The sequence below is a fragment of the Felis catus genome, chromosome A1 (assembly GCF_018350175.1).
Source record: "Felis catus isolate Fca126 chromosome A1, F.catus_Fca126_mat1.0, whole genome shotgun sequence".
NCBI classification, from domain to species: domain Eukaryota; kingdom Metazoa; phylum Chordata; class Mammalia; order Carnivora; family Felidae; genus Felis; species Felis catus.
The window spans coordinates 132,469,734-132,483,329 of record NC_058368.1 but is presented as its reverse complement, the minus strand read 5'-3'; the positions used below and the strand labels follow the sequence as shown (position 1 = coordinate 132,483,329).

At 34.3% G+C, this 13,596-nt stretch overlaps 1 protein-coding gene across 6 annotated transcripts in view; it reads left to right on the top strand.

Moving 5' to 3' along the window:
- The window catches only part of CENPK (centromere protein K), a 58,640-nt gene that overhangs the window by 5,078 nt on the left and 39,966 nt on the right, over positions 1–13,596 (top strand). For all 6 annotated transcript variants that reach the window (XM_023257048.2, XM_045061399.1, XM_019834916.3 and 3 more), the window contains 4 exons: positions 2,590–2,740; positions 4,790–4,846; positions 8,079–8,151; positions 11,538–11,584. In XM_023257048.2, coding sequence (XP_023112816.1) covers positions 2,624–2,740; positions 4,790–4,846; positions 8,079–8,151; positions 11,538–11,584 — 294 coding nt within the window. In that variant the 5' untranslated portion in view covers positions 2,590–2,623. The remainder of the gene's footprint in view (positions 1–2,589; positions 2,741–4,789; positions 4,847–8,078; positions 8,152–11,537; positions 11,585–13,596) is intronic.

Sequence of the window (13,596 nt, the reverse complement as noted above, 5' to 3'; positions counted from 1 at the left end):
CAGGCGCCCCTCTTAATGTATTTCTTAAACCTCCTGTGCTTTTCCCCATTCTCATTCACAGCTGATGACCTTAGTTAACATTTCCCTGAGAAAAGAGAAGCAGTCCAAATAGAACTTCCATAAAATCCTATCAACACATCTACTCACCTGCTTGCAATCCTCCTACATTTGCATTAAAATGGATGAACTATGTATACTTCTATCTCTTTTCTTTAATGTTTATTTTTGAGAGAGAGAGGCAGAGAGAGAGGGAGACACAGAATCCAAAACGGGCTCCAGGCTCTAAGCTGTCAGCACAGAGTCCAATATGGGGCTCAAACCCACGAACTGTGATATCATGACCTGAGCCAAAGTCGGACGCTTAACTGACTGAGCCACCCAGGTGCCCCTATATAGACTTCTATCTTAAATCAGTCTCTCTAGTTAGGTATTAAATTCCATTCTTTTTCTCTTGCAACTCCTGCAATATTTCCTTCTGTGTCATTTAAGTGCTCTGTTTTCTCCTGGCTTAAAAAAAAGTCTTTCTTGACCCCATATCACCCTCCAGCTGTTTTCCTTTAGAGAAAAAAACTGTTGAAAATATTTTATATTACTAGGTATGTACAGTTCCTTGCCTTCTGTTCTCTCTTGAATACATTCATGCTTTTACTCCCACCATTCTAATGAAACTCCCTTATAAAGGCCTCCAGTTTTGTGTATTTATTCCATTGAAATTGTGATAAATTATCCTAAGAGTTAGAGGTTTATTATGTTCAGCAGTTCTTTGCATCAAGAATTCAGACAGGATATAGTAGGACAACTTGTCAATTGCTCTGCAATGTCTATGCCCTTGTCTAGAAGTCTCAAAGTCTGAGGGCTGAATCATCAGAATGTTCATGTGCATGTCTAATTGTTGATGCTAGCTTTTGGCTGGGAACCTCATTTCCTTTCTGTGGGCTTCACCATTAGTCTCTTCATTTGTGCCAGTTTGGGGTGCCTGGGTGGCTCAGTCAGTTAAGCATCTGACTTCAGCTCAGGTCATGATCTCCCAGTTTGTGAATTCGAGCCCCACTCTGTGCTGTCTGCTGTCGGGGGGAGCCCACTTCAGATCCTCTGTCTGTCTGTCTGTCTGTCTCTCTCTGCCCCTCCCCGTTCACATGTGCTCACTTGCTGTCAAAAACATTAAAAAACAAACAAACAAACAAACAAACAAACAAACAAACAAACAAACAAACATTTGTACCAGGCTTCTTCACAGCATGGTTGCTGGTTTATAAGGGTGAATGTTCTGAGACAGAGGTGTAAGTGCTATGGCCTTTTATGACTTAGTTTTGGAAGTCACTTCCATTATAGTCTATTCATAAAGGCAGTTAGAAAGTCATACTCAGGTTCATGATGAGGATAAATAGTCTCTGCCTCTGGACAGGGAGTAATAACCTGGAATATGGCTGTGACTCTTTGGAAAATACAGTCCTCTATCCATATTACTAAGTAAATTGTCAGTTCTCTGTTTTTATCATACTTGACCTATCTCTGGTATTTGATACTTCATCACTTCTTTCTTTAATACTTTCTTACTTTGAATTTCAGGTTATCATACTGTTAATTTTCTTTTCACCTTATTATTGAGCGCTCCTTCTCAGACTCTTTCAGCGGTTCCTGTTTATTATTCTTTCCAGGTCTGGACCTCTTCTCATTTCTGTCTGTACGCTCTTGCTTTTGTGATCTCACCTAGCCTTGTGGCTTTACATATCTTGTATGGTGATGACTCAAATTCTAGCTCAAAACTTTCCCTTGAACTCCATACATGTACATTCAGTTGCTTAATCAGCATCTGCACTAATAGACACCTTATATTTAGCAAGTACAAAATTGAATTTTTAATCATTACCTTCTCATATCTAGCTGCTTCTGTTTCTTCCACTGTCTTCACTATCTCAGTACCCAACTGGCAGCTCCATCTTTCCATTTGCTTACCTAAACTTTTTTAATAACAAAAGTTGCTTGGATCATTGCAATAGCTTTCTAACTGACTTTCCTGTTTCTGTCCTTATTGCCTGTTGTTAACCAGAGTTGTGCTGTTAAAATATAATTCAACTTATGTCATTTTTCCATTGAAAATCCTTTAATCGTTTATCATCTCAGCTGAAGTCCTTAAAATATCCTAGAAAGCCCACATAATCTAATTCCTAAATCTCTCAACCTCATCTTGTGTTCTCTGCCTTACTTTGCTCCAATCACACTGGCTGCTTTACTGCTCTAGGAACATGACCATCATACTCCTGCCCCAGGGCCTTTGCACTTGCAATTCCCTGCCTGGAGCCTCTTCCTCTAAATATCCCCATGTCTCACTTTCTTATCTCCTTCATGTTTTTTGCTCAATCGTTAACTTCTCAATGACCTTAAATGACCACATTATGTGAAATTACATTACCCCTACCCAAGCATGTCCTATTTTATTCCCTGTCTTGCTTCCCTACATAAATTATTTCCACTTATAAATTGATATATATATTATATATATTTCCACTTATATAACTGGCTTACTATCTGGCAGGTGAATAGGTGTTCAAGAAATTATTGTTAAATGAATAAATATTTTTACTTCAGTTTTTCTTATAAGGCTAAAAAAATTACAAGGCACATGTCAGTGAATCAGCAAGATCTAGACCCAGATAGTAGTACAGATATGGAAGATGTTACAAATGCTGAAGAAGAACTTATTAAGGAATGTGACGAAATGTGGAAAGACATGGAAGAAGTAAGTACCAAGAGGTCAAAGTGATATATATATTAATTACTATAAGATTTCTTTCCATTTCAATAATAGACTTAAGAAAAATAATTATGTTGGGTCCTGAAAGCTGTTATATTATATAGTAAAAATTTATATAGCTTTTAAACCTGTAAGCATTTATTCAAGAAACTTTATGCCAGGTAAGCTCTAGAAAGAGAAACAATTATGGCAGTCCCTGCCCTCAAGGAGATTGTCATGTAATAGAGACCATTGCTTTTATGTTAGAAGTATTGTGGTGGAAATACAAAGACTACTTAAAACGAGTAGTAAACCTAGATAGAAAGGGTCAAGGATAGCTTTCTAAAGGCAGTAATAACTGAATTAATTTCTAAAGGATAAATAGAAATTAGCTTCTGAAAGTAGGAGAGGTATATAAAGCAGAAGGAACAAAATATGTAAGGTTGGAAGAGTTTAGAGAACTTTAGGTAGTATATTATGGCTTCGTAAATTTGGAGGAGATTGACCTGTGGAGTGAGGCTGGAAATATAATTAGGAGCAAGAACATGAAGGATTTTGTTGAGTTTGTACTGTGGGGAGCAATTAAAGGATTATAAACATGAATCTTTGGGAAAAGATGCAGTTTGGGAAAATTGCTTGGTTGTTTTGAAGACAATGGAATATAGAAGATTGAGACTGCAGATAGAAGAAGCATTTAGGAGGCTCTAGTACTTACTAATCCTGATAAGAAGTACTGTAGGGCCATATCCTATCACTGCATATAGAAGGAGGACTTAGCAGATACTAAGGAGATAGGGCCAAAATGAGTGGAACTTAATTGTTGTGAAATGGAGGGAAATTATGAATACTTTCAGGTTTCTGGTTTGGGCCACTAGGAGGTTGGTCGGGTCATTTCCTAAGATAGAGAGTAGAGAAGTGGTGAGGACACATAATTATGGAGTTTGGGTGAAAATATGAATTAATATAGAAAATGTTGTCTTTGAAATGTTGAGTTAGTGAGTATCACTTCTGGTACACTACTGTGTGTTGGTAAAAGTTTTTTCTACTCAAAATAGCATAATGTGTGAACCAGGCCGCAAACTTTTCTTATCCCATTCTTTGCAGTAAGATTTTAGATTAAGGCAGGTTATTATTTGTTTTTTGTCCCCTTTTTTATTTTTTAAAATTATTTTTTAATGTAAATCCTTGGTACTCTGATGATAGTGTATTTTCCAGATAATTTAAATAATTCCTTTTTATGCTTTTGACATTTTTTCAGTATAGAAATTTGAATTTAAAAATAATTTTTTTAAAAGATACTGCAACTAGAAATAAGTACACAAGTAAAATTTAAATTACCCATATTTTCAATCATATAATCACTGTTAATAGTTGTAGATTTTTTTTGAATGGAACAAAAATGATGTCTCCTGAAGGCTTTATTTTCCTATGATCTTAACCATTTTCTTATCTCTTTTGTTGTTTTTCTATGGTGCTTTCCTTCCTGTTCTCTTATTTCCTATTTTCCCGTTACCTAGCTTCTAATTTACCCTAGCTATCTTTGTATTTTTTTGTCCTTATTTCTTATGTTCATTATTTCATTCTATACAGAATATAGAATATCTAATATCCCCTTTTACTTTTGATATATTGACCGTGAGACCTGTTTGGATGCCTTCATGATCCTCTTGCCTGTAAAGTCAGGAACTTGAGGTGTCTGGTGACTCAGTTGGTTAAACCTCGGACTGTTGATATTGGCTTAGGTCATGATACTGCGATTGATCATGACGTTGAGCGCTGATCCTGCTTGGGATTCTCTCTCTTTCTCTGTCTCTGTCTCTGTCTCTGTCTCTCTCTCCCTCCTGTCTCTGGCTCATGCATACAATCTCTCTCAAATAAGTAAATAAACATTTTTTTTTAAGTGAGGAACTTAAACTCTTCTCTTAAATCAGATATTTGTATATTACATTGATATAAAAGAAAGGGAATTTTTTGTTATATATAAAAGGTTATAGTATGTGAATCATTTTTATTTACTTGCTTTTTTTTGTTGTTTTATTTACTTTTTAAATGAAGTGTCAGAAAAAATTATCACTTGTTGGAACTGAGACACTCACTGATTCAAATGCTCAGGTATGAATCCTTTTTTTTCTTCCTAAAAATAGTTAAGTTTAATGTATTGTGTTTTGGATAAGAATATTATTTGTCTATATTAACACCCATATAATAGCTTTGTTGATACCTGTATGCTTAATCATTTGGAAAATATTCTTTCTGATTTAAGAGAAGTATTCTAAATACTTTTTGAATGAACTATTATAAATATATTGTATTTACTATATATATTTACTCTAAATAAATATATTTAAATAAGGAATATTTTCTTTATTATTTATCTCTTAACAGTTACACATATATTTAACTGTTGAGTGAATAATTGCAATTAAGATACCTTATTAATAATTAGAACACATGTCCTATTTTGTGTTAGATACAGTAGCCAGTTTGTTTTCTTTTTTTTTTTTACTATATGTGTAGAACCTTAACTGACTTCACTGATGCTTAAACAAAGATTAAGATATCTATTTTAATAGAGCCCTAAAGAATTGGTTTAGGAATATACCAAAGGAAGAATGCAACAGATTAAGAATTTAAAATATGACAAAGATGATAGTGCCCATTTGTGGAAAAGGATGAATGTTAATAAGTAATAGCGGTACAACTAGTTATCCATTTGGAAGAAAATAAAATTGGAGCTTTGTCTTTCATTACATAAACATATATTCTAGATAGATTGCCATAGAAGTCTTATAAGAAAAGTTAGGAGACTATTTGTGCCGTCTAGGGACAGGAGAAACTTCTTGGCTAAAAGTAGAAACTAAGAAAGTATAAAAGAAAACTTAGATGTATTTGACATTATAAAAAATTAGAAGTTTTAGTGATAATTCTAAAGAACAAAGTCAAATATACAAATGATTCTAAAGAAAGTTTTCTAAAACTTGTAGGAGCATGTCAGAAAGTGTAAGAACTAATTGAAAGTACTCCTGAGTTCCAAATCATGTACTTTACTTTTAAAAACCAGTTCATTTTGTTACAAGGGCAGCAGGTGAGGAAGGTGTGTGTGTGTGTGTGTGTGTGTGTGTGTGTGTGTGTGTGTGCACGCCTGCCACCAGTAAGCTGCAGTTGGGGGTTCATGCGCTTCATGGCCTATTAGACCAGCAGACAATTGAAGTCAGAAGCAGAGCTGTTTCACAGAGCGAGATGTAATACAGAAGCTTTTTTGAGGGCCTTTTTCTTTCTACTTATTTTTCATTCAGATTATAATCAAGCTTACATGTGAACTATTAGTAATTTAAGTTTCCTTTTGTGTCATTCAGTGTAAAACTAATTTGAAAAAATATAGATTATGAAAAATAAAGATTTAGGCACTGTTCACAAAAACACCAAATTTGATATCATTTGAAAAGGAATAATGGCCTTGATTGATTATAACAATAATAAAAATAAAAATCTATGAGCATAATAATACTGAATAAAAATGAGAATAAGAGAGATAGAAAAAGAAGGAAAAACTAATGTGTCACTTTTGGAAGTGCCTATCATATCAGGTCAGGTCTTCCATGTAAAAATTTCTAATCAAGAATTAAGCCATCTTTTATTTAAAAAAATTTGCATTTGTCAATAAATGCAGAGTTCTGTTATAAAGTATAAAACTGAATATTGTATTTGAAACAGCATTATACAGTAAATAAATTATCATCTGGTTTTCTTGGGAAACGTGGTTCTTATATTGTAGAAATTGAGACCTAGTGAATCAGAATCACTAGGGATTGGACCTGTAAGTTTCCTGAATGATTTTTTTGTGCAGTGAACCAAACAAACACTGATTTTGGTGGAAGTGCTTATATAGTTGTAAAGAATCAGGATCCTGAGATAGTCAATAATAACATTATCTGAAGGATCCACAAAATATCTATTGGGGCACCTGGGTGGTTCAGTTGGTTACACGTTCGACTCTTGATTTCGGCTCAGGCCATGATCTCACAATTCGTAAGCTTGAGCCCCGTGTTGGGTTCTGCACTGACAGCGTGGAGCCAGCTAGGGATTGTCTCTCCCTCTCTCTCTGTCAAAAATAAATAAATAAACTTAAAAAATATATCTTCTCCTATTGTGTTGAGGGTTCCCCAGATTACTTTCAGGAGTAATTCACAGGACTCACAGTAACTCATAGGAGGACTCCCAAAACTCAGTGTGTACTATATTCATGGCTGAGATATACTATGTTAAAAGGATACAGAGTAAAATCAGTAAAGTGAAAAGGACCATGGGGTGAGGGCCAGAGGAAACCAGATACAAGCTTTCAGGAGTCCTCTTTTATTGGAGTCATCCAAGATATGCTTAATTCCCCCAAGGAGTTGTGACTGTGTGAAATGTTTTCTGCCATGGAACCTCATTAGACTCAGCGACCAAGGTGTTTTGTGAGAGCTAGTCACATAGACACCCTCTGCCTAGCAGTTATCAAAATACCAGACTTCCAGAAGGAAAGCAGGTGTTCAGCTTCAGTCATATTCCTTACAAAAACAGTTTAGACACAATGAGTCACTCTTAACAGGTTGGTGGGAATGATCTCAAAATACAAGTTCCAGATGCCAGTCAAGAGCCAACTTTGAAAACAAACCTTTAAATAATCTCAGGCTTGCTTTGTTTACTCTTATCTGCATACCTATTAATTTTAAAGAGCATCTTTAAAGCAAATTTATCTTTTTTAAAGTAAACCCTACTCCCACCATGGGGTTCAAACTCATGACCCCAAGATAAAAGTTGCATGCACTATGGATGGAGCCAGCTAGTGAATAATTGCAATTAAGATACCTTATTAATAATTAGAACACATGTTGTCCTACTTTGTGTTAGGTGCCCCTAAAGCAAGTTTGTCTAAAAATTATTGGCAAGAAATACCATCTTATGTTCTTAAAGATTTTATTTTTAAGTAATCTCTGTACCCAACATGGGGCTCAAATTCACAACCCCAGGGTCAAGAGTCCCATGCTCCACTGACTGAGCCAGACAGGTGCCCCTATATTTTTATAGTAGTATTTAGGAAATAAAAGTAATATGGTTAGGTCCTTTTATTTTAGGTTGAGTGGTAAAGTAGAATTGAAAACTTCTTAAGACTTGAGCTATAATTAGTATGGTTTAAAGCAGGATTGTGTTTGGAGTGTCAGTTTTTTATAATTTGGATGGCTCTTATGTTAGCCATTTATGTTAGGAATTTGTGTTAAAGTATTAAGAATGTCTACACTTTCATGAATATCTATAAATATTCTGTAAGAAATGACTTTGTTTTATGATTTTTTTTTAATAGCTGTCATTATTAATTATGCAAGTGAAATGTTTGACTGCTGAACTCAGTCAATGGCAGAAAGAAAATCCTGAAAGTAAGGTTCTTATTTTTAGGTTTATATTTTTTTAAACAAATTAATGGCAAATTAATTTAAGGATAATTTCAAGGTCTATCTAGCCTTGTTGAAATTGCCTAAACTTTTCTTTCATTTGTATACATTATTTTGTGCTTATTTTGGTATTATAGATGAATATATTTGTTTGATATAATAATCTTAAATTATGGAGACCTTATTATAACCATCATTTGATCATCATAGATACTATGCCACACGTGCAATAGAAACTGTAAATTGTTTCTTAATGAATGAAACATACCTAGTGGAAGAGAAAAGTTATTTTAGATACTTATTTATATAAGGGCCACATGGATTGTATGTTGCCTTGTGACCTGTCCAATGGGGACCAGCTATATATTTCCCTTTAGTCAAGAAATAGAAAATGGCTTAAATATCTGCAGTTAAAATACCCAGTGAAGAGATCTTTTTTTATTAGGAAAGCTTACTTTTCTCTGTGCCACATATATGTGTGTATTTGGTATTCTATATGGATTGTATCCTCTTTCTTTTAACATCTCCCTTCTTTCTCCTGCCCATTTGCCACCTTTCCTTTAGCTCCTCCCACTTCCCTTTTTAGTCTCCTTTGTAGGCTTACTGTTCTCTATCCCAGTTGTTGGGATTCTTCTCTTCATTCTCTTTCGAGATAATTTCATCTACATTCTTGGTTTTAACTACTATATTCATGCCCACCACTGTTCCACATCTTTATTATCACGTGGTAGTCTTTTTAATTTTAGCATTGATATGTACATATATAATCTATTTTTTAGTTTGCATTAAATTATATTGCCTCCTCAGCATTATATTGAGCATCTCAAACGCTGTACATACTCTGCTGTTAAAATTTGCTATTTTTTTGGAGGGCTGTGCTCAGCAATTTTAACTTCCTACTCTACATGCTACTCCAGGATTATATTTTCTGCTTTTGTTTTTATGTTATACCTGTATTCATGACTTCTGTATAAGTTTGCTAGAGCTGCCATAACAAAGTACTATGGACTGGGTTGCTTACTCAAAAGAAATTAATTTTTTCATAATTCTGGAGGCTAGAAGTCCAAGATCAAGGTGTTGGCAAGGTTGATTTCTTCAGAAGCCTCTCTTTTTGGCTTGTAGATGGTCATCTTCTCCCTGTGTCTTCACATGGTCGCCTGTCTGTATCCTAATCTCTTTCTATAAAGATGCCAGTCGTAATGGAATAGGGCTCACCCTAATGATCTCATTTTAACAGAATCACATTTTTAAAGACCCAGTTCCAAATACAGGCACATTTTAAGGTACTGAGGATTAGAACTTCAAAATATGAATTTTGGTGGGGAGGAGGAGGACACAATTTTCGTAACAGCTTCCAAATCTATGTATCCAAGCCAGACTTATTTGTAACATCACACTAACGTATCTCTCTACTTTCTAGTTATCTTTTCCAAAATATTCTATAGATACCTGAGATTTATGAATTGATCTCCATTCTCTGATCCATTGAAGGGAATTTATTTGATCAGCTATAAACTTAAGAGTCCTTCTAGGTTCTTCTTTTTTCATGTATCGCATATAGCCAATCATGAAATATTGAACCCTACTGCCACACATTTACTTTAGGCCTTCATTACCAATCCACTAGTTTATTATAATAGTCTTTCTTATGTCTTGTTCAAGATTTTTTTTTAAATGTCTATTTATTTTTGAGAGAGAGAGTGTGAGCAGGTGAGGTGCAGAGAGAGAAGGAGACAGAGGATCGGAAGCAGGCTCTGTGCTGTGCTGCTTTGTAGTTTTGTAGTTTTCATCACAGTCTTTTGCCTCCTAGGTTAAATTTATTCCAAAGTATTTCATTCATTTTGATGCTATATATCAGGGAATTTTCTATTTTTGTTTTTCTTATCATCATCCCTTATGTGCACATTTTGTGCTGGTAACACCAAACACACAGGCTGATCCACAGGTCAAATAACCACTTTGCTTAAGGTTGCCAGTCCCATAGACTGCCCCACTGAAAGGATTTAAAATATCTTTATATTCTTAGAAGCTGCTATATATTGTATGGGCTTAAATAATTATGTGAATCAATATTGAAATACTACTCATGGCCACAGTGGACAAGAGGGAGATTATTAACTTTACATTCTTAGAATCCTTCTCATTGCATTTATTGAAATGATTTGGGAGCCATCCTGGGGCTGCCAGTAATCAGTTCTAATATATGTCCTATGAAGCACGTGTCGTAAGCTCTTTCCTGTCAGAAGACCCTGTAGAATAGTAGATAGATTAGAAAGTTTTCAGTAGCATATTATTAGAGAAATTTTAAATAGTACTTTATTAGGAAAGGTAAACTTAAAGTACAAAGGTTGAACTTTTCTAAATATAAGGATTAAATTTTGCTATACAAAATTAAAATGAAATGTTAGTTGATACTCAAGAACTGGCAAAAATTGTAGAAGAGTTGATTGTATCTTTTGCTGTTTCTTATTGCTAATAGTAAGTTTTTAGAAAAGAATCTGGTATTCTATATTAAAATTCAAAATATGCTTTTCCTTCTATGGAATTCCATTTCTGAGAATTTATCCTCCCCAAATGAAAGCACTAGTACATAAAGACATAAATTTAGAAATGCTACAGTCATTGTTTTTTGTGGCTAAAATTTAGGTTCAAAGTTAATGTTTCATTAGTACTGATATTACTCAATACACTTTGTATATTCACCCTGTGGAATATTATGGAGTGATTAAAAATTATGGATTAGACTTACATCAGGATAGAAACGATTTCCATGGGTTTTTTGTTGAGTAAAAATAAGAATAATGTGTATGATATCCCCTTCTCATGAAACCAACAATAACAAAATGAATAACCCTTGCATGTGTGTGTGTAGATAATATACATGTACATATACATGCATAGGATCATATAATTGCAGAGAGATATATTTAGGGAAACAGTATAGATTATTAATTTTTTTAAGTTTATTTTGAGAGAGAGAGAGAGAGTGAGCCTGAGTGAGGGAGGGGCAGAGAGAGAGCGAGGGGGAGAGAAAATCCCAGGTAGGCTTTGTGCTTTCAGTGCATAGCCTGACACGGGGCATGATCTCAAGAAGCATGAGATCATGACCTGAGCTTAAGTCAAGAGTTGGACACTTAACCAATTTTGTTTTTGAGGATTTAGAAAACAAAACCCAAAAATGTATAAATGTCATGTTTGTCTAAAATTATATATTGGTTATATATATTGTCTAAAATTATGTATTGATTATATATGTAAAGGTGTTAATTAAGGAAAGAGAAAGAGATATCTTAGAAGCCACAAAATCAAATTCTTTATATTTGAGAGTTAACTCACCATATATATAATTTTGGCCTGTTTTTTTCCTGCAGTAGTTCCTCTGAATGAAGAAGTTCTAGTAACATTAGGAGAAGAAGAGGTAAGTAACTTAAGGAATTGGTAGTAACCCTAATTAACTTATAACTAGAAGTATTTGGGGTAAGTTTATGACATCAGAAGCAGAATGAAACCACTTTAAAGCCATATTATTTTTTTTATTTTGATTTTAATTATGTCTGTTGAACAGAATATTTTAAATAATTTGAATTTTGTATCACCAATTTGTATATTAGAACTGTGTTTAAAATTAGTGTTTAATATGTAAACTTCATGGTTGTGCTTAATTTTCACTTGATTAAACTCTTCATAATGAAAGTGAAAACATTAAACATAGTTAGATGATCCTAATATATGTATGTCCTCAAAACATAATATACATGTCAATAAAGACTTTAAGTGTAAGTCCATTAAGTCAAAGTATAGGAAAGAAGATAGAAGCAAACAAAAATTTTAAGTAAGGATGTAGTGCATGGAAAGAAATAAGTATCAGTGTGTCTAGAGATAGAAATAGTGATGAAAAAAGAGATTATCTGTAAATAAACATTTTTAAAAAAAATTAAAAAGGGGCACCTGGATGGCTTAGTCAGTTGAGTGGCTGACTTCGGCTCAGGTCATGATCTCACGGCTTGTGAGTTCGAGCCCCGCGTCAGGCTCTGTGCTGATAGCTTGGAGCCTGGAGCCTGCTTCGGATTCTGTGTCTTCCTCTCTCTCTCTCTGCCCCTCCCCTACCCATGCTCTGTCTCTCTCTGTCTCTCAAAAATAAATAAACATTAAAAAAAAAAATTTAAAGGGATTATCTGCCCTACAGAATTGAGAAAAACCAGGTTTTGAAGGAACCTGGTACTGCAGTATTCAGGGTTCAAGTATGTAGCTAGAAACAAGATTTCTTTAAAAGAGAGATAAAGAATTTTTTTGATTAAAAAAATAACAGAATGTAACTTAAAAAAGGATTACTTCACACCCCTAAACATGGCTATAATCAAAAGACAGGCAATAACAAGTATTGGTGAAGATGTGGAGAAATTAGAACACTGATGAACTGCTGGTGGGAATGTAAAATGCTACATCCACTTTGGAAAGCAGACTAGTAGTTCCTCAGAAGGTGAAAGTTACTAGTCAAACCAGTACTTTCACTCCGAGGTATACACCTAAGAAAAAGGAAAATAAGTTTGTGTCCACACAAAAACTTAAACATGAATGTTCATAGCAACATTTTTCTTTCTTTTTTATTTTTAATTTTTTAATGTTACTTATTTTTGAAAGAGGGACAGAATGTGAGTGGGGGAAGAGCAGAGAGAGAGGGAAACACAGAATTTGAAGCAGGCTCCAGGCTTGAGCTATCAGCACAGAGCCCGATGTGGGACTCAAACCCATGAACCATGAAATCATGACCTGAGCTCAACTTGGACGCTTAACCGACTGAGCCACCCATGCGCCTCCATAGCAACATTTTTCTTAATGGCCAAAAAGAGGAAATAACCCAAATGTTCATCAACTGATGAATAGATAAATAAATTGTGATATCTGTACAATGACATATTTTTTGTCTAATAAGAACTGAAGTACTGATATGCCATAATATAGGTATATCTTGAAAAACATTATGCTAAATGAAAGAAGCTAGTTACAAAGGATTACATATTATATGATTCCATTTATATGAAATGTCCATAATAGGCAAATCCATAGAGACAGAAAGTAGGTTGTTGCTTATTGATTAAGGCTAGGTGATTGTAGAGCAAATAGTGAGTGACTGCTAATATGTACTGCTAACAGGTTTCCTTTTGGGATGATGAAAATGTTCTAAAGTAGATTGTGGTGATGGTTACACAACTTTATGAAAATACTAAACATTATTGAATTATATACTTTAAATTAGTAAACTGTATGGTATGTGAATTATATCTCAAGCTTTATCTATCTATCTGTCTATCTATCTATCTAGCTAGCTAGCTAGCTAGCTAGCTACTTATGAGACAGAGACAGAGCCTGAGCAGGTAAGGGACAGAGGGAGAGTGAGATAACAGAATCTGAAGCAGCTGTCAGCAAAGA